Below are 25,167 nucleotides of genomic sequence, written 5' to 3'. Positions count from 1 at the left end.
ATCAGAACTGCCCCCACCCTCTGTTCTGTCTGGGTCACTCCAGAAGCCAATACCAACCCAAAAAGAGAAGCCAGACATACTGGTAAAAGGCAAAGGCAGTTTTATAAAATTCAAGAAAAACACAGGTAACAGAAAATGTCCTTACAAACAGGAAAATGCTGTATCTTCAGATATATCCACGAAGGCAAAAGTCCATGCAGCAATACAGAATTCTTGCTGCCAAGCCGAGGCTGTAGATAGCAGACCTACACCTCCCACGGGTCTTCCAAAGCTGCTGGGCCACAAGCCAGGAACAGAGACGCCGAGAAACAAGACAGGATAACGCAACTCCAAACTGATAACACTCCACATGGCTTCAAGGGCTTGCCTGCCTTTTAAACCCTGCTAAGGAAGACCACACCCAAACCCAGCTGTTCCTAATTCAGTGCTGATAATACTTCTTTAATTGCTCCTTTCTTTGATCTGACCGTCTCTGTCGCATGTCAATGACGGCTTGAGCTTCATCACCTAATGACTCCAAACTACTGGCTGGGGAGACCCCCCCGGGCTCTCATGCTGTTCTCCTTCATCCCATTCCTGATTTTCCTCTCCCCCGTCCGACTGTTCAGCCCCCTCCTCTTCGCTGTCATCCTCCTCCGGGCATGGAGCCAGCAGAGACACAGCCGGTCCCTGAGCAGCCTCAGGCTGAACCACAACACCCTCCTTGTCTTTCGTAAATTGCTTAAGACCCACCTATATCACCAGGCATGGGGGAATTGAGACATCTCCCCCAGGCTTATATAGTTTTATGTATGGTGTGCTTGTGTTGTATTGTTTTTAAATGATGGGTTTTTAGATGCTTTCTTTTAAATATTAGATTTGCTACACTGTCACATTGTTATTATTATTGTTATGAGCCGCCCCGAGTCTGTGGAGAGGGGCTGCATACAAATCTAATAAATTATTATTAAATTATTATTATCTAGTTATCTATCACCAGATCAGTAATTTTTTTTATTTCCTAGCCATGTGACCTTCTGATCTCCGTAAGCAGAATAAAGAGATTTTAATCAGCTGCTCTAAAGAATTATGAATGGCTAATTGTTCCTGTCATCCTGATTATGTCTTTGCAACCTGCTGCATCCGGAGCCATTCATAGTGTCCCTTTCAACCACCAGCAGCCCACAAAGCAAGGCTTAATGGGCTGGGGTGATTCAGAATTTAGCCGTTGGGCTGGAAGTAAAGGGCTTGGCCAATAAGGGAGGCTCGGCACAGACTGGCACACTTTGATATAACTTCGGAAGGGTGGGGGAGAATTCAAAGTCTTCTGAGAACTTTCGCTAATCTTGCCTTTGTGACACCATAAGTAGAGCCAAGCTGGTCTTTTAACAGCCAAGGGGGCATTTTTTAAATATCCCACCTCTATTATTTTTACAAAATGCACAGGTGTAGCATATGTGGTACACTCAGTGATGGGCTCCTATGGGAACGGTCAGGAACACAGTTCCGGTAGCAAAATTTGGAGCTCCACCCCAAAGCACCCGATTTGCACTGAAAGATGTTGAAACAAAATGCATAAGCCATGCCCACAGTGTGGTAGTAAAAATTTTGGTAGCCCATCACTGGGTACACTGCTCAACAGTAGTAACTGTGAGAGAGATCTTGGAGTCCGAGCAGACAACCATTGTGAAATAGTGAAGGCTAATATGATTAGTTAGGCAACAAATTTTGGGCACAATATTACTGGATACAATATTAATAATTTGGATCAGAGGGGAAAGATTTGGACCATAAATTACAAACTAACCAAAGCAGTTGCATACAAAGAAAATCAACATAAAATGTATTATTTCGGCTGTGGCGAGGAGGGCGTTTGCCCAGGTTCGCCTGGTACACCAGTTGCAGCCCTATTTGGACAGGGACTCATTGCTCACGGTCGCTCATGCCCTCATCACCTCAAGGTTCGATTACTGCAATGCTCTCTACATGGGGCTACCTCTGAAAAGTGTTCGGAAACTTCAGATCATGCAGAATGCGGCCACGAGAGCCATCGTGGGGCTTCCTAGATTCGCCCACATTTCTACAACACTCCATGGCCTGCATTGGCTGCCGATCAGTTTCCGGTCACAATTCAAAGTGTTGGTTACGACCTTTAAAGCCCTACATGGCATTGGACCAGAGTACCTCCGGAACCACCTGCTACCGCATGAATCCCAGCGACCTATAAAGTCCCACAGAGTTGGCCTTCTCCGGGTCCTGTCGACTAAACAGTGTCATTTGGCGGGCCCCAGGGGAAGAGCCTTCTCTGTGGCAGCCCCGGCCCTCTGGAATCAATTCCCCCCAGAGATTAGAACTGCCCCCACCCTCCTTGTCTTTCGTAAATTACTCAAGACCCATCTATACCACCAGGCATGGGGGAGTTGAGACATCTTTCCCCCAGGCTTTTTTATATTTATGTTTGGGTATGTATGTGTTGTTTGCTTTTTAAATATGACAGGGTTTTTATGTGCTTTTTAAATATTAGATTTGTTTTTGCTACAATGTTGTTTTTATTATTGTTGTGAGCTGCCTCGAGTCTTCGGAGAGGGGCAGCATACAAATCTAATAAATAAATAAATAAATAAAATAAATAAATTATAGATGGCATCTACCATCAGCAAGATTGGGGAAAGAGGTACCAAAATATTAATTTGAAATGCTGGAAATATTAACAAATAGATGGAACATACTATCACATGTGGTAGACCTGGCCCAGTAATAAAAAAAATTGGGGAAAAATACATAGATGGCTGGAAGCAATAAGAGAACAAAAAATAAACATCAGAAACATTTCTATTAGGAAGATTTGATGGAAGATTTGAAAGGAAACATTGGTACATCCTCCTCCATATTTTAATAGCAGTAAGAATATAACTGGCACAACACTGGAAGCAGGGTCATGTACCAGATGATAAGGTCATTATTAGGAAAATTCTAGCATGTGCAGAACTAGACAAATTAACAATTGAGTTAAACCAAAAACAGGATTCAGGTTTGGAATGTGTTCTACAAATGGAGGGAAAGAAAGAAAACAGAGGATGTGTAAATGTACATAATTATAATCATAATTGTAAAAGAAAATAAACTTCTCAATTGAAAAATGAATACATAAGTAAGGCTAGGTAAGGAATAGAAATTATATATATGAAGATACTAATTTAGATAAATAGATAAAAAGATAAACAATCTACAAGAAATGTTACGGGTAGAGGAGTGAAGAGCTCTTCTGGTGAAGTATTTCTGGACATTTTCGAGGGCATTAATGTCAGAAATGTGGTATGGGTTCCAAACAGATGAGCTATATTCTAGGATGGGTCTGGCAAAAGTTTTATAAGCTCTGGTAAGTAGTGTGAGATTGCCAGAGTGGAAGCTACGTAGGATTTTACCCACCTCGGAAGGATGGGAGGCTGAGTCAACCTAGAGCAGGTGGTGAGATTCGAACTGCTGAACTAGAGATAGCACTTAGCTGAAGTAACCAGCAGTGTTGCACTCTAACAACTGCACCATCCTGGCTTTGTATTTAAAGGAGAAGGCTACATAAAGCCGAATAACAGCTACAAAATGGCATAGAATATTATAACACTGGTGAAGGATGCCTTTGAAAACTGGAATCGGAAGTTAATGTTGACAATGTCAAGAGTGATGTTTGCTTCTATGGATAGACTATGTGCAAAAGATGTTTTGACAAGACAGAGTTGACACTGGAGGCAAATCTACAAACATGTTTACACAATCACATAGAAAAAGATCTTTCATTGGGCATATAAAATGCTGATTAAACCAGTTAAACCAGTGGTTCCCAACCTTTTTTTGGCCATGCCCCACCTGAGCGTCTCTAAAATCCTGAAGCCTCCCTCCACATGACATATAATTCTTATCATTCAAAACGTGAACTACTCACGCGGAGGAAGCCTAAAAGGCTACTAACTAGGTTTAAACAAGGTTCCAATTGCCCCCATTAAAAATGAAATTACCCACATTGGGAACCAGGGAGTTAAACTGAACCAGTTAATGCCAATATTAATCAAAAGTGAATTATAAATAAGCCAAGTAACCTAGACAATTCTTTGATATTGGATTTTCAAAAGAGATTTTCTAAAGCTAAGATGAATCTTGTGAGAAAGGGTACAAAAGGAATGAAAAGAAATTGAGTTCTATAACATTACTTGAATGTTGAATTACTTCAATGGAATACTTGGAACTTCAATTCTCAGCCCAATAGCATAATTTACAAGTAAAACTATACAAACTTTCTTCTCTAATATTAAAGAAAGGATCCAGATATGACTGGAATTAACCTCCATCCCTTTCCACACTTTAGACAAAATTAATGAGTTGAAAATGGAAGCGTATGATGAGGAGAGCTGCCTCTTCACTCTTTTGTCAGAAAAGAAAGAGACAAAGACACATAATGCTGAAACGCAATTTATAATTATGCACAAACCAGTGGTGGATTTTAGCTGAGTATTATGTCTCTCGGTGGGGTGCCTATCTCACTCAAGGCATATGTGCGCTAACCTATTTCTTCTCATACTTTTTCACCCAAAAATACGGGGATATTTTCTCATTGCTGTTTTTATGATGGGATCCTGGAGTGACTTCTGCTGAGCTGGCTACACATTGATGCTGAGGTTATACATGCCTTACTTGCACGGTGCTGTCAAGGAGAAGTGATTTGTACAAACATGGAAAATCAAGGCAGGAACTGTTCAAACAGCTCTGTGAAATAGCAATGGCCAAAATGGGGCAGTCGGTTCTCAGAATGGTCCGTTTCTTATGGACTCTTCCAGAAAGGACAAATCTTAGTGTTTTGGGTATGGCTCAGACCTTCTGTGGACAGGGAGAAAGTTGTGGCATTTGGGGTGTGGTCTGCTCCTGGAAAGGGCCTTTTTAAAAAATGTTTTAGAATTTTTAAATTTTTTAAAATTGTATTAATTGGATTTATTGTATTGTTATGTCTACTATATATGCTGTGAGCCACCCCGAGTCCTCGGAGAGGGGCGGCATACAAATCCAATTAAATATAAACTATAAATATAAATATATATCCATGATGGCGAACCTATGGCATGCATGCCATAGGTGGCACATGGAGCCATATCAGAGGGCATGCAAGATTTTTCAGCTCCAGTGCACATGTGTGTGCTGACCAGCTAATATTTGGCCTTGGGAAAGACCGTTTCACCCCCTGGTTGCTTCAGGGACGTTTTCCTGAAGCCCCAGAGGCAAAAAAAATCACCCAAAGGACAAAAAGGAAGTTCAGAAAAATTCTGGTTTGCCGTTGTGCTGTTTTTTGCACTCTGGAGGGTTCAGGGAAGCTTCCTGAAGTCCAGGAGTGCAAAAAAACAGCACAATCGGCAAACCAGAAGTGCATTTGTTGATCTTCCAGTTTGCCTATTCGGGCATTTTTTTCACCTAGCAGGCTTCAGAAAGGCTTGTGTGCATGCGTGAGGAGGGTATACATGCATGGGGGGGAGGGAAGGGATGTGGGCACGTGCGTACATGCTAGCACACACACACACACACACCTTTTGCCATGCAAACCAAAAAAGGTTCGGCATCGCTGGCCTATATTCAGAAGCCATTTACAGTGGTACCTCTACCTAAGAACACCTCTACTTATGAACTTTTCTAGAAAAGAACCAGGTGTTCAAGATTTTTTTGCCTCTTCTCAAGAACCATTTTCCACTTACAAACCCCAGCCTCTGAAACTGTAACCGGAAAAGACAGGAAGAAGCCTCCGTGGGGCCTCTCTAGGAATCTCCTGGGAGGAAACAGGGCCTCCATCCTCCCTGAGGTTTCCCCAATTGCTTTTACATTGATTTTTTATTTGCTTTTACATTGATTCCTATGGGAAAAATAGCTTCTTCTTACAAACTTTTCTACTTAAGAAATTGGTCATAGAACGAATTAAGTTTGTAAGTAGAGGTACCACTGTATTTGAATCAATCAATGAATCAATGGAGCTATATTCAGGAGACCCTTATTTGAATGAATGAATGCACACGTACAAGCCATGCAAACCAAAAAAGTTCAGCATTCAGTTCAGAAGCCATTTACAGTGATACCTCTACCTAGGAATGCCTCTACTTACGAACTTTTCTAGATAAGAACCAGGTGTTCGAGATTTTTTTGCCTGAAAAAAGTGAATGAATGAATGAACCAAGTAACCAGCCAACCAACCAACCAGTGGGATATATTCATAAGCCACTTCCTGGTCTAAATACTACATTTCGAGAGATATGAAAATTATCATTAGGACACTGAAGTGAACAGGTTCTAGATTTAGAAGAAAAGGGAACCTTGTAAGAATGACCATTCTTTTCTACTTAATTATTATGAAACTCAGGAAAGAGAGAAAAAGTGGAAGAGAGACAAATACACATATGCAAAGGAAGGGAAGGAGAGGAGAGGAGAGGAGTTTGAAGGGATCTTGGAGGTCTTCTACTTCAACTGCTGCTCGAGCAGGAGAACTTATACTATTTTAGACATAAACTGTATGGTGAGCAGCTAAGAGGTTAAAACGGACAAAAGAGAGAAGATGATACATAATTTTGAGCAATGGGCAAAAAATTTTCATTCCAGACCAGTTTATATCAGGCATAATACATTAAACAATGAGCCCTTTCATCCCAGCTGTCAAGAGATAAAGATTTTGCCCTTCCTGATTTTTATAATTGCACCAAGATGAAACACAGTATGAAAAGACATCAGCTTTTTTTTTCGGGAGCTTTTCATCAAATACTTTTTGCCTTCATCAAACTGTCTAATCTCTGCTGTAATCTCCACACATATAACGATGCACTGAGTAATTTTTACAGGCCTTCTGTCCTTGGTGCTATCCCATAATCAACCGATTGACTATTCCATAATCAAGCTGGCTTTAAAAATGAAAAAAAAATCAGATTCACACCAACACGATTCAAGAAAGCAAGATACAGATGAAACACATTTTTTTTTAGAGTTTAGAAAGATATTGTGGCTTTGATCATCTGCCAGAGATCAATGCTTTTTTTTTAAAGCTCTAACATTTAAGGGTTTTAATACAGGGCAGGAAAAAGGAGCCCGTGGGAGTGTTTTAAAAGGAGCCTTCTGAATCATTTGCACAGGTTTTTGGACTCTGGGCATTTCATGAGTTAGAATATAATGGCTCACCTGCTTCACAAAAAAGAGAGATGCAGGAGGCAACGGAGACCGAGAACAGAGAAGAGAAGTCAAAAAGAATTTAGGGGTGCAAGTAATAAACCAAGAAATCTGTTGTTGTTTTTAAAAAAAGAGGGATGGATCCCTGTCAGAATCATTTTGTTCCTTAATTTCAAAGATGCTTAAGCAGCCAATGCTTTTTGCAAAGAACAAAGTGTGCTTTGAAAGTTTTTGTGGGCACACACAGCGAACGGAAAATTTAAGTGGAGGGACCAGGTGAGGTTAAGATTTGAAAGAGGTTTTTCAACTCGGGATTGGTACAAGATCGTGATTGGGGGAGAAAAAATAAAGAGTTTTTGGTTCATTTTGTGTAAACGTCTCTCTCACACATACTACGCAATGCCAGCGTTCTCACAGCAGTGGGAATTTTTACATGTCGCAACTCAGCTTCCAGCCTGCTGCTTTGCTGTTGTTGTAAACGTTGCAAAACATGGGCTGTGTTGCTTGAAAGTGAATTGTATTGTGAAGTTTTCACAGTTTTTTGAGATAGTTTTAATGCAGGGCTTTCCTGAGACGCAAAAAATGATTTCAAAGTTTTCTCTGGGATAAAAAGGTTGAAAAAGACTGTTTCAGAGACTCTATGCGGAGATCGTGAGTGCTTGGAAACCTTCAAGGACACTGCTGCAGGTGCTCAAGAAGCAGGTAGACTATTCCCATAAGAAAAAGGCATCTTATAATTGGACAATGATCACCCAGGGGTAGGGAGAAAGGGAAGCAATTCTTTAACTAGGTAAGCCTTTGCGTGGGAAAACTGGAGCTGGTTTGGTTTCTCCATTACTGAAAATTAAAGTGTTAAAAAGTGCTACCGTGTTTCCCCGATAGTAAGACCCCCCCGATTGTAAGACATATGGGGGGTTTCAGGGGGGTCGGCTAATATAAGCCATACCCCGAAAGTAAGACATATGTCTTACTTTCGGGGAAACACGGTACTACGTAAAAGCGAGGGAGCTGTGCGCGGTGGCGCGCTGCGCCCAGAGCTTGGGCCACCCGGCGGGCGAGGCGGCAGCCCTGGCCAAAGCGGCGCGGCTCTGGCTGCGGCACGAGCGGGAGCTCCGACTGCGCTTCCTGCGCAAGCCCAACGCCGACAAAGAGACTTCCAAAGGCGGACCCTTGAAGCTCAGCGACATCGGCGCCGAGGACAAGTCCAGCTTCAAGCCTTACTCCAAACCCGGCGCGGATAAGGAGGACTCCTCGGCCGGCGGAGGAAGCGCGGCGGCGGCAGGCTCCGGAGGGAGCTCGGGCGGTGGCCGCTCTGCCACTTCGGCCAGGGCCGCCGCCTCGCCCGCCGGGTGGCCCAAGCTCTGGGCGCAGCGCGCCACCGCCAGCTTGGGCCACCCGGCAGGCGAGGCGGTGGCCCTGGCCGAAGCGGCGGAGCGGCCACCGCCCGAGCTCCCTCCGGAGCCTGCCGCCGCGCTTCCTCCGCCGGCCGAGGAGTCCTCCTTATCCGCGCCGGGTTTGGAGTAAGGCTTGAAGCTGGACTTGTCCTCGGCGCCGATGTCTCTGAGCTTCAAGGGTCCGCCTTTGAACGTCTCTTTGTTGGCGTTGGGCTTGCGCAGGAAGCGCAGTCGGAGCTCCCGCTCGTGCCGCAGCCAGAGCCGCACCGCTTCGGCCAGGGCCGCCGCCTCGCCTGCCGAGGACAAGTCCAGCTTCAAGCCTTACTCCAAACCCGGCGCGGATAAGGAGGACTCCTCGGCCGGCGGAGGAAGCGCGGCGGCGGCGGCAGGCTCCGGAGGGAGCTCGAGGCGAAGGGCGTGCGGGGAGCTGCCAGAAAGGAGGCGGGCGAAGGAGGGTGCAGCTCCGGCGCCTCGCCCGCCCACCCGGCGTCTCCGAAGCTTACCGGCCGGGACGGGCAACACGGCGGGAGCAGCGGGAGCAGCAGGAACAGCAACAAGCAGCGAAGCAGCCCGGCAAAGGCTTCTCCTGCCGAAAGGCGCCCGTCAGAGACCGGTAAGCTTCGGAGATGCCGGGTGAGCGGGCGAGGCGAGCGGCCGGAGCTGCGCTCTCCTTCGCCCGCCTCCTTTCCGGCAGCTCCGGATGGGGCGGGCAGGCGGGGATGCGGATGTGTCTCCATGTGTTTGTGTGGGGGGGGGAGGGTGCTACTACTTTTTACCGGACACGGGTGTTGCGGGTTCGGGTAGGTGGGTTGGCCGGGTGTGTCTTATTTTTTGCAATATAAGACATACCCCGAAAGTAAGACATAGGGGGGCTTTTGGGGGTAAAAAGAAAGTAAGACACTGCCTTACTATCAGGGAAACACGGTATTGCTAACATGTTATAAGCCGCCCTGAGTCTAAAGAGAAGGACGGATAAAAAAATAAATAATAATAATAATAATAATAATAATAATAATAATAATAATAATTTATTAGATTTGTATGCCGCCCCTTTCCGAAGACTCGGGGCGGCTAATAATAATAATAATAATAATAATAATAATAATAATAAACAACAACAACAACAACAACAACAGTGTATCCAATAAAGAAAAGCTCCTGGGATCATTACCTTATTTGGGGTTCAGTAGATCATCATGGAGAAAATCCATCAATATAGTTGCTAAGAGTTGAAGATTATTTGATGGCACATAATGATTTAATTGACCATTTGGACCATATTTGTACCCAGCCAGAAAGGCAGAAATTGGATGAAGTAGTTAAGCAGATTGATGAGCTTTCAACCACAATGGAACTTGAGTATTATCTGAGATTGAACTTCCTAATTGTCCATATGTGGTGGAGATACAGATCCCATCAGTTTAAGGATTCAACAGAGATCCATCCAGAGAAGACTATTATCAGGAGGAAGCGAGCATAGCACATTGCACATAGAATTATAGAAGCAACCTTGGGGGTCTTGTTCAAACAAGAGATCCAATGCCATTCCAGACAAAGGACTGTGTCCAGTCCATTCTCAAAAGCCTGCAGTGATGAAGCACCCACAACTTCTGCAGGCAAGCAGTTCCACGGGTTTTTCTCACCGTCAGGAAAATTCTCCTTAGTTCTAGGTTGCTTCTCTCTCTCTCCTGTTGCACTTTCAATAGAGCTCCTAACTAACCCAATGGCAAAGCAAAATTGATCAAATGTAGAAGTGAAGGGTTAGGAGTTAAGGAGGAACTCCCTAAAAGTGAAGACAATTAACCAGTGGAACAGCTTGCCTCTAGAAATCATGGGCACTCCATCACTGGAGGTTTTAGAGTCTAGACCTGTGATGGCGAACCTATGGCACGTGTGTCACAGGTGGCACATGGAGCCCTGTCAGAGGGCACACAAGGAGGTTTCCTAGATCAGCTCCAGCACTAGCCAGCTGATTTCTGGCCTTGGGGAATTATCTTTCCCCCTCTGGAGGCTTCAGGGAAGCTTCCCTGGAGCCTCAGAGTGCAAAAAACTGTCCCCACACTTTGAAAAAACAGACTTCTTGTTTGCCCGTTGTGCCGTTTTTCACACACTGGAGGCTTCAGGAAGCTTCCCGAAAGGCTCCAGAGTGCAAAGCAAAATAGTTCAAACCATGATTTGTCATAATTGTGATGATTATGGCATACAGCTCATGAAAACCCCAAATCCACAATCTCAGAAAATTAGAATATTGTGAAAAGGTGCAATTTTCCAGGCTCAAAAGTGTCCCACTCCAATCAGCCAACTAAGCCATAACACTTACAAAGGGTTCCTAAGCCTTTAAATGGTCTCTCAGTTTGGTTCAATAGGAACCACAATCATGGGAAAGACTGCTCACCTGACATTGAAACCCTCCATAAGGAGGGAAAGCCTCAAAAGTTAATTGCAAACCAGGCTGGATGTTCCCAAAGTGCTATATAGAAATATAGAAACATAGAAGATTGACAGCAGAAAAAGACCTCATGGTCCATCTAGTCTGTCCTTATAATATTTCCTCTATTTTATCTTACAATGGATATACTGGTATGTTTATCCCAGGCATGTTTAAATTCAGTTACTGTGGATTTACCAACCACGTCTGCTGGAAGTTTGTTCCAAGGATCTACTACTCTTTCAGTAAAATAATATTTTCTCATGTTGCTTTTGATCTTTCCCCCAACTAACTTCAGATTGTGCCCCCTTGTTCTTGTGTTCACTTTCCTATTAAAAACACTTCCCTCCTGAAACTTATTTAACCCTTTGACATATTTAAATGTTTCGATCATGTCCCCCCTTTTCCTTCTGTCCTCCAGACTATACAGATTGAGTTCATTAAGTCTTTCCTGATACGTTTTATGCTTAAGACCTTCCACCATTCTTGTAGCCCATCTTTTGACCCGTTCAAAGCACATTAATAAAAAGTTATGTTGCTCAGTGGTCCAAAGTCCTCTTTTCTGATGAGACAACTTTTGCATCTCATTTGGCAACCGAGGACCCAGGGTATAGATAAAGACTGGAGAGACACACACTGCAGGATGCTTGAAGTCCAGTGTGAAGTTTCCACAGTCTGTGTTGATTTGGGGAGCCATGTCATCTGCTGGTGTTGGTCCACTGTGCTTCATTACGTCCAGGGTCAATGTGACCTTGGGATTACTGTGTTTGATTGGCCAGCACACTTGCCTGACCTCAACCCCATAGAGCAGTGAGGTCTGCTAGTACAATTTTCTGAATTTGTGGATTTGGGGTTTTCATGAGCTGTACCCCATAATCACCACAATTATGACAAATCATGGCTTGAACTATCTTGCTTTGCATGTAATGAGTCTCTTTCATAGTTTCACCTTTTAAGTTCCTTTACTGAAATAAATGAACTTTTGCACGATATTCCAATTTTTCAAGCTTCACCTGTATTTCGTTGATTCCATTTTAATTAAATTTAAATTAAAGCCAACTTTGCTCTTTCCCACTGCTATTTTGACTTGATCCTAAAGCCACTGTGGTTCTCAGACCCTAAGAGAAGCGTTTTTGCCATTTTTCTCCTACACATACCATATTCCACATCAACGTTTAAAGATCCTGAAACTGATATTTGCACAGATCTCTGCATAAATTGAAACTCCAAATATCAGACCATGTAAATGCCAGCTGACCTTTAGTGGCTGATCTCCAAGTCTGTTTTAATTTCTGTAATGCCTTGGAGACCCTATTCTTCTAGCTCTGTGACAAATTTAAACAGACATTATGACACATTTAAATGGCTGCTTCTTATTACCCTTGAAGACCTATCATCGAATAAACCTCAAGAGGGTCATCAAGAGAAGATCCATTACAAGGAACAAAACAGAATTGAAAGGGACCTTAGAGGTCTGTTGTTCAACTCTGCACACACACACAGAGAGAGAGAGAGAGAGAGGGAGGGAGGGAGGGAGGGAGATCAAGTCGTAAACCCTGTACCAGGTGTCTGCAACCCTGGCATGGACCTCTGGACCTCCATGTGGCTCTTTAACCCCTCTGCTGTGGCTCCCTGTCACCAGTCAGCTCCACAATTGATAAGACTTTTGGTTAGGACTGGAAGAGGAAAAAGGATGCTGCACTAGGAGGAGACTCCACCATGGGAGTGTTAGTATTAACAGTTAGTATTATGTACTGGTTGGGTTTGGCAATAGTATATAAGCAAACTATCAGTGTATGTTTAAATGAATTATAACAGCTGCCCTGAGTCTACGGAGAGGGGCGGCATACAAATCTAATAAATAATAATAATAAAATAATAATAACATTATAGCTTTAAGAGTTAGTGTTGCATTTAGCCATAAGAGGGAGCCAGAAGCATCTTTCTCTCTGATTACTCTTTGCTATTTCTGGTTTTTCTATGTGACTATGATGTAGTCAAATGATGGTTTAATGTATTTTGTAAGTAAGGCTTATAATATTGAATATGTATTGAGAGTATTGACTGATGTAACTATATCTGGTTGGTCATCTGAATTATTATTCATATCTCTAGACTGTCAGCTGGATATCTTCCAACTCCATGTTTCCTCTGTGTATCCTTGGTAACTCAAGGGTTACTCTGCACACTCCTTAATACTTAACAGGGAGAACCAGACTTCCAGTTGGCTCAATAATTGGATGGACTTTGTGGCTCTTTGAGTCTTTGAGGTTGTCGAACCCTGGACTAGATCTACCCAGTTCCTGCAACTGTTTTAGCCTCCAGCCACATACCGTATTTTTTTAGAGTATAAGACACACCTTAGTTTTTGGAGAGGAAAATTGGGAAAAGAATCTGCTTACCAGGTATTCATCTGGCTAGCATCCTTAGTCTGGTCAACTTCAGCTCATTATTTTATCCCATGGTTAAAGCTTGAAAAACTATTTGGAGAGAGTAACCATGAAAGAGCTTGCAAGCCAGTAAGAGCTGGGAATAAATCAAGGTTAAAGTCTTGGTATGCTGTGTGAACCAAGTCAACTTTGCTTTATTCAATAAACAGTAACTAACCAATCTTGAGTAAGTTAGTATTATCTCAATAAGCTTAGTATGGTTTGCTAACCATGACCATAGTTCCCTCTAAGCTGAGCAGTGAGCAATCGCTCACTTCAAAATCATCATCAACTCAGAGTTTTCCAAACCTGCCCAGAAGCCGAGAGGGAAACAGTGAGAGGGAAGGAGAGAGAGAGGAAGAGAGGAAGAGAGAGAAACAGATAGAAAAAAGAGAGGAAGGAAAAGAGAAAGAAAAAGAATGGGAGTAAGGAAGAGAGAAAGAAAATCAAAATCTAGTTTGAAACTAGCTCAACTATTTAAGTGGTATTTTGATATTGATAGAGTTGCCCTATTATGAGCTCACTGTTATAGACACACAGTACAGTATTTTATTTTGAAATTCTCTGAGGCAAAACAGGGTGGGTTTATTTGTTTGTTTGTTTGTTTATTTATTTATTAATTAATTTATTTATTATTTCTGTGCCGTCCAGTCCCGAAGGGACTGCCGCTCAGACACTATACTTTTCCGCCCACCCCCCCAAAAAAAATTAGAGGGAACACTGACCATGACTGATATTTTTGAGTTAAATATACTGTACTTAACTCAATCCATCTTGGTAACAATAAAAGCCAATATTTGCAGCTCAGATTTGCAGCTCTGAGAGTCCTTGGTGCTCTCAGAGCTTGGTTATCTTTTTGAAAATGTTTAATTACCAAACCAGTGCTAGAAACATAGAAACATATAAGACTGACGGCAGAAAAAGACCTCATGATCCATCTAGTCTGCCCTTATACTATTTTTTGTATTTTATCTTAGGATGGATATATGTTTATCCCAGGCAGTTACTGTGGATTTACCAACCACGTCTGCTGGAAGTTTGTTCCAAGGATCTACTACTCTTTCAGTAAAATAATATTTTCTCATGTTGCTTTTGATCTTTCCCCCAACTAACTTCGGATTGTGTCCCCTTGTTCTTGTGTTCACATTCCTATTAAAAACACTTCCCTCCCTTCGATCATGTCCCCCCTTTTCCTTCTGTCCTCCAGACTATACAGATTGAGTTAATTAAGTCTTTCCTGATACGTTTTATGCTTAAGACCTTCCACCATTCTTGTAGCCCGTCTTTAGACCCGTTCAATTTTGTCAATATCTTTTTGTAGGTGAGGTCTCCAGAACTGAACACAGTATTCCAAATGTGGTCTCACCAGCACTCTATATAGCGGGATCACAATCTCCCTCTTCCTGCTTGTTATACTTCTCACTATGCAGCCAAGCATCCTACTTGCTTTTCCTACTGCCCAACCACACTGCTCATCCATTTTGAGACTGTCAGAAATCACTACCCCTAAATCCTTCTCTTCTGAAGTTTTTGCTAACACAGAACTGCCAATACAATACTCAGATTGAGGATTCCTTTTCCCCAAGTGCATTATTTTACATTTGGAAACATTAAACTGCAGTTTCCATTGCTTTGACCATTTATCTAGTAAAGCTAAATCATTTACCATATTACAGACCCCTCCAGGAATATCAACCTTATTGCACACTTTAGAATCATTGGCAAATAGGCAAACCTTCCCTACCAAACCTTCCCCTATGTCACTCACAAACATATTAAAAAGAATAGGACCCAGAACAGACCCTTGTGACACACCGCTTGTAACTTGTCTCTGCTCAGAATACTCACCATTAACAACAACTCTCTGATGTCTACGATTCAGCCAGCTGCAAATCCACTGAACTATCCAGGGATTAAGTCCAATCTTCACTAATTTATCTATCAGATCTTTATGTGGAACCATATCAAAGGCTTTTCTGAAGTCCAGATAGGCAATATCCACCGCACCACCTTCATCCAACACCTTTGTGACATAGTCAAAGAAATCAATGAGATTAGTCTGACATGATTTGCCTTCAGTAAAGCCATGCTGATTTGGGTCCAATAAGTTGTTCTTTATTAGCTGCTGATTTTTCCTCTTTTTGAGTAGAGTCTCCATCATTTTAACTATAACTGATGTCAAGCTAACTGGCCTGTAATTACCAGCTTCTTCTCTACTGCCCTTCTTGTGGATAGGCACAACACTGGCCATTCTCCAATCCTCAGGAACATCTCCTGTTAACAGGGATTGGTTAAACAAATCAGTCAGGGGGGTAGCAATGACAAATCTGAGTTCTTTAAGAAGTCTGGGGTGGATGCCAGAAGGGAATAGGGTTAACAGAGTTGGAAGGTACCTTGTAGATCATCTAGTCCAACCCCCCTCCATGCCCAAGCAGGAGACCCTACACCATTTCTGACAAATGGCAGTCCAATCTCTTCTTGAAAGTCTCCATGGATGAAGCTCCCACAACTTCTGAAGGCAACTTTTGTTCCATTGGTTGATTGTTCTCACTGTCAGAAAATTTCTATACTATTTCTTATACTATTTTTTGTATTTTATCTTAGGATGGATATAGGTTGAATCTCTGCTTGATGAGTTTCTACCCAGTATTCCTTGTCTGGCCTTTGGGTGCCTTGGAAAATAGCTTGACACCCCCCACCTCCCTGTGGCAGCCCCTCAAGTATGGAAGACTGCCATCATGTCCCCCCTGGTCCTTCTCTTCACTAGACTAACCATGCCCAGTTCCTGCAACTGTTCTTCATATGTTTTTAGCCTCCAGCCTCCTAATCATCTTGGTTGCTCTTCTCTGCACTTTCCCCTAGAGTCTCAACATCTTTTTTATAATGTGGGGACCAAAACTGGATGCAGTATTCTACATGTAGTCTTACTAAGGCTTTATAGAGTGATATTAGTATCTCCCTTTATCTACAGATACAAATCTGTAGTTTGAATCCCTCTGTTAATGCAGTTTAAGATTGCATTGGCTTTTTGGATGCCACTGAACACTGCTGTCTCATATTTAACTGGTTATCCACTAAGAGTTGAACATCCCTCTCACAGTCACTGCTATTAAGCCTGGTTTCACCCAGTCTATATGTGTCCTTTTTTTTCTTGCCTAAGTATTGGAGAAAGAGGAGGAGAAGGAGGACGACGACAACTGTGGGGTTCTTGCTACTTTCTGAGCTGGGTTGTTTTCTTGCAAACATTTCATTACCTGCAGTCTGCGTTGGTTGCCGATCAGTTTCCGGTCACAATTCAAAGTGTTGGTCATCACCTATAAAGTCCTTCATGGCACCGGACCAGGGTATCTGCGAGACCGCCTTCTGCCGCATGAATCCCAGCGACCGGTTAGGTCCCACAGAGTTGGTCTCCTCTGGGTCCCGTCAACTAAACAATGTCACTTGGCGGGACCCAGGGGAAGAGCCTTCTCTGTGGCAGCTCCGACCCTCTGGAATCAGCTCCCTCCAGAGATTAGAACTGCCCCCACCCTCCTTGCCTTCCTTAAAACCCACCTCTGCCGTCATCTCCCCCTGCCTATGTAGTTATTTGTGTATGATATGACTGTATGTATGTTTTTATATATTGGGGTTTCTTGTTTTTTAGACTTTTTAAATGTATTATTGTTATTTTAGATTCTAACTATTAGATTTGTTATTATATATTGTTTTTATCATTGCTGTAAGCCACTCCGAGTTTACGGAGAGGGGCGGCATACAAATCTAATAATAAATAATAATAATAATAATAATAATAATACCCAGATAGGTAACATCATCAGTGCCAGTAGGGAGTAGTGTTTGCTTATATCCAAGTGGAAATCAAGCACTAAAGAACAACCTAATTAAGGAACTATCAAGAAGAAAGCAACTCTCCCATCAGCATCCACAGGGCAAGCCACTTGGATGAGCTAGTTGCAATCCTACAAGAAGCCAGTAAACAACTTGAAGGACTACACGGTTGAGAAAGGAAGCAAGAAATCTCAAGAAAGCAAACCCATTATTAACATTTTCCAATTATTATTAAACAGGATTAGCATTAGAAACAGAAAAATGGATAAAGAGGTATCTGAGATTCAAAAATAGCAGCACCAATTAACTAGAGTAACATAACTTGTAACAACATCAAAATGCCTCACAGATGAATAATTTTAGAAAGTAATTATGTTACGTTCTGGAATGATCACTATGATAATGATTTCAGTGCACTTTCTTTATAAAATGGCTTTTCCCCCTTCCAATTAAAAAACAACAACTCAACTTTCCAAAGTTAGCACTGTGCCGCTAAGCTGACTCATTGAAGTCAACATTTGGAAACAGGTTAAAAACCTTGAGAGATGCTCAGAAGATAATGAATGCAACAGATTGTGTAAATTAACAGAATAAGAGAGGTGGAAGGGATCTCGTAGGTCTTCTAGTCCCACTCACACAAAAGATCCATATACCAGTGACGGCAAACCTTTTCTTGCTTGGGTGCCAAAAGGGTGTGATAGCACACATGCGTATGCCCACCCCCATAATTTATTTATTTTATTTATTTATTAATTGGATTTGTATGCTGCCCCTCTCTGTAGACTCTGGGTGGCATACAAATGCAATGCCCTCCCCCAGTATGTGCACATACAACCCCTCCCCAAACTGCCCCTTGCATGCAGCAGGCCCAGAGGTGGATTCCTGCCAGTTTGGTCTGGTTCTATAGAACCGGTAGCAGGAATTCCCTGCTTGCTGAACTGGCAGCAATGGCTGGCTGGCCACGCCCCCCAACTGGCTGGCCACACCCCCAAACTGGTTCTCTCAGGCAATGCCATCATGCTTTTTGCTTCTGCGCATACACAGAAGCTAAGGGACCAGTTTGGACAAACCTCAACAGCCCTTTTTCATGCGGCTGCTGATAAAAATAGAAACATAGAAGATTGACGGCAGAAAAAGATCTCATGGTCCATCTAGTCTGCCCTTATATTTCCTGTATTTTATCTTAGGATGGATATAAGTTTATCCCAGGCATGTTTAAATTCAGTTACTGTGGAATTATCAACCACGTCTGCTGGAAGTTTGTTCCAAGCATCTACGACTCTTTCAGTAAAATAATATTTTCTCACATTGCTTCTGATCTTTCCCCCAACTTGTTCACTTTCCTATTAAAAACACTTTCCTCCTGAACCTTATTTAACCCCTTAACATATTTAAATGTTTCAATCATGTCCCCTTTCCTCCAGACTATACAGATTGAGTTCATGAAGTCTTTCCTGATAAGTTTGATGCTTAAGACCTTCCCACCATTTTTGTAGCCCGTATTTGGACCCGTTCAATTTGATCAATATCTTTTTGTAGGTGAGGTATCCAGAATTGAACACAGTATTCCAAATGTGTTCTCACCAGCGCTCTATACAGCGAGATCACAATCTCCCTCTTCCTGCTTGTTATACTTCTCGCTATGCAGCCAAGCATTCTACTCTCTTTCCCTACCATCTGACCGCACTGTTCATCCATTTGGAGACTGTCAGAAGTCACAACCTCTAAATCCTTCTCTTCTGAAGTTTTTCCTAACACAGAACTGCCGACACAATACTCAGATTGAGGATTCCTTTTGCCCAAGTGCATCAAATGATGAGTAGAGAGGTAGTAGAGAGGTGTAGAGAAGGTGTAGAGAAGAGTAACCAAGATGAAAGACGAAACTGTACGATGAAGGATTGAGAAAACTAACTATGTTCTAGCCCAGTGCTCCTCAAATAGCGGGTGGTCCCCCCATTCGGTTTTAACACCTCTTCATCTGGTTTTTTTATTCCGTTTGTGAATAACCATGGCAACCTTTCTCCCGAAACTTTGAAATGACAAGGTCTGTTTACACACTTACGCCTGCCAGGACCTTTGCCCCTAATCTCTCCATTATCTCTTACCCTTCTGCTTGCCCTCGGAGGTGAGAACAATGATCTGTGATCTGCTATCTGATGACCATGGTTAATTCTAAACACTTGGGACATAATTGGAGCAGATATCACACTTCTGGGTATGCCTTTTACCCAGGAAGAGTTCTAAGTGCGCAGGTGGAGCATTCCATCCCTCCAGGGGATTCCAGAGGCATAGACTAGAAAGAATTCTTTACTGGCCAAGTGGGACTGGACACACATGGAATTTGCCTTTGGTGCATATGCTCTCAGTATACATAAGGAGAATAAAATGCATTCCTCAAGAATAAAAAGATAGTCAAGGTTATTAATAAGCTATGAAATCGTACTTGAAAACAATTAAAAACAATATAAATTGGAAGATACACACAACATGGTTATAGTCATAAGTGGAAAAAGATAGATACTAGTAAGGAAGAGAAGAATAGTAATACAGTGGTACCTCTACTTAAGGACTTAATTCATTCCGTGACCAGGTTCTTAAGTAGAAAAGTTTGTAAGTAGAAGCAATTTTCCCCATAGGAATCAATGTAAAAACAAATAATGCATGCAAAACCACTAGGAAAGAAATAAAAGCTCGGAATTTGGGTGGAAGGAGGAGGAGGAAGAAGAGGAGGAGGACAGTCACTGCCCAGAGCGAAGGAAACGTTTCTTTTCTCTGGGCGCTGGCAGAGGTTTATTCCCTCTCCAAGCGCCCAGAGAAAGGAAAATGCTCCGTTCGCTCTGGACTGCCAAAGCCTCCTTAAGCGCCACCGAAAGGCTCCTCTGGCAGCCCAGAAAAGCCAGAGATGGCCAGGATTAAAGGGGAATGGCAAGAAACTGGCCGGGCCTTCGTGCTACTTTCAAATTTCCTGGAAAATTTTTCTGGGCTCAAGTTCTTAAGTAGAAAATGGTTCTTAAGAAGAGGCAAAAGAATCTTGAACACCCAGTTCTTATTTAGAAAAGTTCTTAAATAGAGGCATTCTTAAGTAGAGGCACCAATGTACAGTCTTAGTAAATTATTTGATAGTGTTGTGGGAATTAGTGGCTAAGCAGAGTGATGGCATTTTGGGGGGAAACTGTCTTTGTGCCTTGTTGTTCTGGTGTGCACTGACAATTTATGTCCAGGATGTGAGGACATGCCATCCAGCTCCCAGAATAACTCCACCGGCATAGAATCATAAGAGTGGAAGGGACCTCGGAAGGGCAGCAGTAAAATCTACTTGCCTTCCTTACCAGTTCGAAAGCATACGCTTTGCTTGTGTGTATTTGCACGCTTTTTAACCCTCGCAGAATGCTTTACACATGCACAGAAGGTTAAAAAAAGAAAATGGCGACATTTGGGCAGGTGGCCACCTAAAACAATATTGTACCAATCAAGGAGAATACTTGCAGCTCAGAATTGAAATGAAGACAATATTGTTTTGAGGGGTTTGCTCTCCAAATTTGGTGGTTTTCTTGAAGAGTTTAATTATCCAGGTTAGATAACATCCAGTGTGCTGATAATGTTACCTACTTTGGGTAAGGAAACATCTGCAAGAAAACAACCAAGTTCCAAGAACACCAAGGAGCCTCCAAAACAGTATTGTCTGTAGAGATGCCCTCACAAGAGTTGTGGGGCTGTGTGTGTGTTAAAATTGTAATTTAAATTGTAATTTGGAAAAAAAATTCAATGTATAATTTTAAAATGTTCAGAAGCTGAAATGGTCAAATCTTTGTCACCCCCTTTCTTGGTTGCAATTTTAAAAGTGTATCAGTAGCTATGTGAAATTCTCAGCAATTAATTAATTTAACCTTCAGTTCCTGCACCCCCATGCAAAACACATACAAACACATGCCGAGAGAGAGTTCCATCTGCTTTTTAGGCCTAGCTATAAAATTGTGCACAAGTCAACAAAATCATAGAAGTTTCAGAAATTGGCTTCAGTCATTTGTAGCAAAAAATAAATCTTATGATTTAATATAATTTGTGATCGTTGCAAGGAAGGAAGCTAGGAAAATCATGGATGCTCTATCATGAATGATAGAGCCAGGGTGGCACAGTGGGTAGTGCAGCACTGCAGGCTACTTCAGCTAACTGCTAGTTCAGTAGTTCAAATCTCACCACCGGCTCAAGCTTGACTCAGCCTTCCATCCTCCCGAGGTTAAAATGAGGACCCAGATTGTTGGGGGGGCAATACGCTGACCCTGTAAACCACTTAGAGAGGGCTATAAATGCACTATGAAGTGGTATATAAGTCTAAATCCTATTGCTATTTCTAAAACTGTTAAAAACTGTTTTAATTATATGGGCTTCTTGTGACAAGGTTTTCTTATGTCCAGTTCAAAATTGCTAACTCAGCAAAATTTGACCTTTTTCTTTCCCAAGCCTACTTAGATATGCCAATCACAGACCTACCCTTTCTTTGTGACAAGATATCCTTTCAGAAGACCAAGTATTTCCCAGCAAATAGTGAAATAAACCATTTTAAGAGAAACCACCATTTTACTTTAACAGGTTCTTAACACCCCTCCCAACGCACATTGACCTTCCAAGCCACTGTAAACGTTTTCTCCTGGCATGCCCTAAAATCTTGCCAGTTGGCAGATTTCAGAGTAGAATGTAGAAACACTAATCTCGCAATTAATCCCAACATTAAAATGCACAATAAAAAAAAAAACCAAGCACATGAAAAATTCCCGTAAGGAAGTAGCAACCAGAGTTCGCATAGATTTCGGAAGGAAAATTTCCTTTTGAATCCAATGGCCATTTCCAGGCAAGCAAGTCCCATCCTCAATATTTTCTCAGTCGGTCAATTCTTACTGTTGGCCACTTGCAATGCAAATCTGAAAGTTCAAACTGGACATAAAAAACCCGAAACTGTTTCTCAATTAATTTGTTTGGTGTTTTGAAAACCTAGATTGCCCCTTAAATCAGACTTAAAAGGGTGTCCTTAAAAGAATTAGGTCTTCTTCAGAGTGCCAGATGTAGAAGACAATATTTACCTACCAAAATAAATAACAGAGTTGGAAAGGACCTTGGAGGTCTCCTAGAATCTAGACTCAGGGGTCTTCAACCTTGGCAACTTTAAGACTTGTGGACTCAGACAGCTTTGCTTCAACTCTGGGAGTTAGAGTCCACAAGTCTTAAAGTTGCCAAGGTTGTAGACCCCTGGTCTAAACCAACCCTCTCCTCAAGCAGGAGAGCTTGTATCATTCCAGACAAATGGCTGTCCAACCTCGCCTTAAAAACCTCTGGTGATGGAGCACCCACAAACAGGCCACCCACTGATTGTTTTCATTTCATATCCTGGAGCTCAAATCCTCCTAGTATCATTCTCTAATTTTATCTCCAGAAATAAAAATTCTGTTAGGAAAGCTTAGGAAAACGTAGGTTAGTGAAGTCCAATGTTTAAATAAATACACAGTTCTGAACTTCAAGACAAACTCACCTTCTCCGATTTCGTAGACTTGTTCATATAAGTTTTCTTGGCAAGAACAAACAAAAATGCCATTGTCTTTCTCAGAGAAGATATTTTTTGCCCAACTATTTCCAACTTCCCAAGTGTGCAAACCAAGCCCAACCTAGTTTAGATTTGGAAAACCATCCAGGCTCGGTCAAGGTTTCCACTTCTATCTTATTATTGAATGCAAGTAAATCTGTTTGTTTGACTCTGTGCCTGTACTGTGTTATGAGGAACTGTTTAATTGGCAGCAAAATAAAAATTTAAAAATTCCACTGAAAAGAAATGTTTTAACAAGAAATTTCATTCAAGCTATTTGAAGCACTGCACATTATTAAAGAGAAGGCACTTACATGTTTAACCACCATAGTTTAACAACAACAGAGATTTAGATTAGATTATTATTAGAGTTGGAAGTGACCTTTTAGGGCATCTAATCCAACCCCCCCCCCTAAAAAAATTGGAAGGGACCCAAGAGGTCTTCCAGTCCAACCTTCTATTCTGAGCCCAATGCAAATCAAGAAGCAGCCAACAACTTTGTCCTTTTCACACCTTTTCTTCTCACTCATCCCATCTTGGAAGCACCATCCAACATTCCCACCTTGGAAGCACCATCCAACATTCCTAGAAACAAAGTTGAGTTTCTCCAACTCAAGCAAGCTCCATGATCCTGGCTGTTGGGGTTTGCTTCCCAAGCAGGTTGCTTACAAGAGTCCACCCATCACAAAGAAGGAAGACCAGAAGGGGAGCAGAAGAAAAATGAAGTCCTAGACAATCCAAGTGCTGTACCCAAAGAAAGAGAAAAAGGCCACTCTACCCATGTTGATGTTTGTTAAGGTGCTGCTCCCAAAACCTCCTCTCTGGCATCCAGAAGAAAGGATTGATATATTTTTTAAAAAGCCCTACCTAGAAGCTTTCTTTGAAATGAATATTTTGAGCCCGGAATTAGTTTGATATTCTCACTTTCTCATGCTGTCTTTGCTTGGCTTTAAGGTGGGGTAGAAAAAGATGAAATCTCAAGTTGCACTAAGAGCCACTCCCTTCCTCCTGCCTTCAGGTTTGTGGATTTGAAACAGGCTCAAGAGTTCACACACACCCCTCCCCTCCTCAGCTGAACCAATTTGTCAGTTTAATCCTCAATTAGCTAAACTCACTTTTTTTTTGCAGCTGTGGCCAAATCAGGGTCTTTTTTTCTTAGCCAAATTCTGTTGGAATAAAGCCATCCTGTTCAAAAAGGGACAATAATCCCTTTCCTAATCAAGCATCTTCCAGATCTTCTGCCGCTTTCCATATTTGCAGAAACTCCAAGAATTTGGAATTGGTTTTATTGGAAGTAAAGATCCAACTGGCCTTTTCTTTCTCTCTCAGAATAAACCAGAATTTTCTCTGTATTGACCTAATAACCCACACCCAGCAATGCAGCAACCACCAATGCTGTCCCATCACACAGGGTTCTGTGCTAGTTTATCATCCAGGAAGCAAATAACACAGAGGCCCACCACCTCATCAGCTAAATATGCCTCTTATCAACAAAGCACCGGTCACTATCCAAACATCAGCAAAGGAGCAGCTGAGCCAAGCATCCACAGAGCAGAGAGACTAGTAGTTAAGGCATCAGATACAGATTAACAGAATTGGAAGGGATCTTGTAGGTCATTAGTCCAACCCCCACCCACCACCCACCCAAGCTGACTCTATTTCTGACAAATGGCAGTCCAATCTCTTCTTGAAAGCTTCCAGTGACGAAGCTCCCACACTTTTCTAAAGGCAACTTCTGTTCCACTAGTTCAGGGGTAGGCAAAGTTGGCTCTTCTATGACTTGTGGACTTCAACTCCCAGAATTCCTGAGCCAATTATACTAGCTCAGGAATTCTGGGAGTTGAAGTCCACGCCTCAGAGAAGCCAACTTTGCCCCCCACCCTCAGATCTGTCATACACCCGCCTGCTTTTTATTATTTATTGTATATCCTTTCTTTTTTTCTTTTTTTCTTTTCCTATGTGTTTGTATTGTCACTTGTATTGTTATTGCATTTATTTATGTAAATATAATTTATTTTTAATAATGAAATTATTTTTTAAAAAAAGAAAACAAAAGCCAACTTTGCCTACCTCTCCAGTAGTTGATTGTTCTGTCAGAAAATTTATTCTTATTTCCAGGTTGAATATCTACTTGCGCACAGGCCTCACTGAAGCCTGGGATGGTGAAAAAACAGACAAACCGGAAGTTCGGAAAAATGGACTTCCGGTTTGCCCATTGTGCAGTTCCCCCCCCCCCCCTCTGGATGCCTCAGGGAAGCTTCCTGAAGCCCTGGAGTGCAAATAACAGCCAAACAGGCAAACTAGAAGTCTGCTTTTCCGAACTTCCGGTTTGGCTGTTTTTTCGCACTCTGT

The 25,167-nt window shown here is 42.2% G+C and overlaps 1 protein-coding gene across 6 annotated transcripts in view; it reads right to left on the bottom strand.

Annotated features, from left to right (window-relative positions):
* Positions 1-23,951, bottom strand: part of SLC38A8 (solute carrier family 38 member 8) — a 45,415-nt gene extending 21,464 nt beyond the window's left edge. Inside the window, exon 1 of one of the 6 annotated variants that reach the window (XM_070760552.1) lies at positions 23,931-23,951. Coding sequence is in view for 1 of the 6 variants with exons in the window: in XM_070760546.1 (XP_070616647.1) it covers positions 23,594-23,597 (4 nt within the window). In the remaining 5 variants the exon portion in view is untranslated. Of the gene's footprint in view, positions 1-22,764; positions 22,796-23,328; positions 23,516-23,593; positions 23,890-23,930 lie in introns of those variants that run through there. The other 5 variants (XM_070760547.1, XM_070760546.1, XM_070760548.1 and 2 more) reach the window with 5 other exon arrangements.
* Positions 23,952-25,167: the final 1,216 nt, after the last annotated feature.

Source organism: Erythrolamprus reginae, chromosome 9, assembly GCF_031021105.1.
Source record: "Erythrolamprus reginae isolate rEryReg1 chromosome 9, rEryReg1.hap1, whole genome shotgun sequence".
Lineage (NCBI taxonomy): Eukaryota > Metazoa > Chordata > Lepidosauria > Squamata > Dipsadidae > Erythrolamprus > Erythrolamprus reginae.
This window is presented reverse-complemented; position numbering and strand designations above follow the sequence as displayed.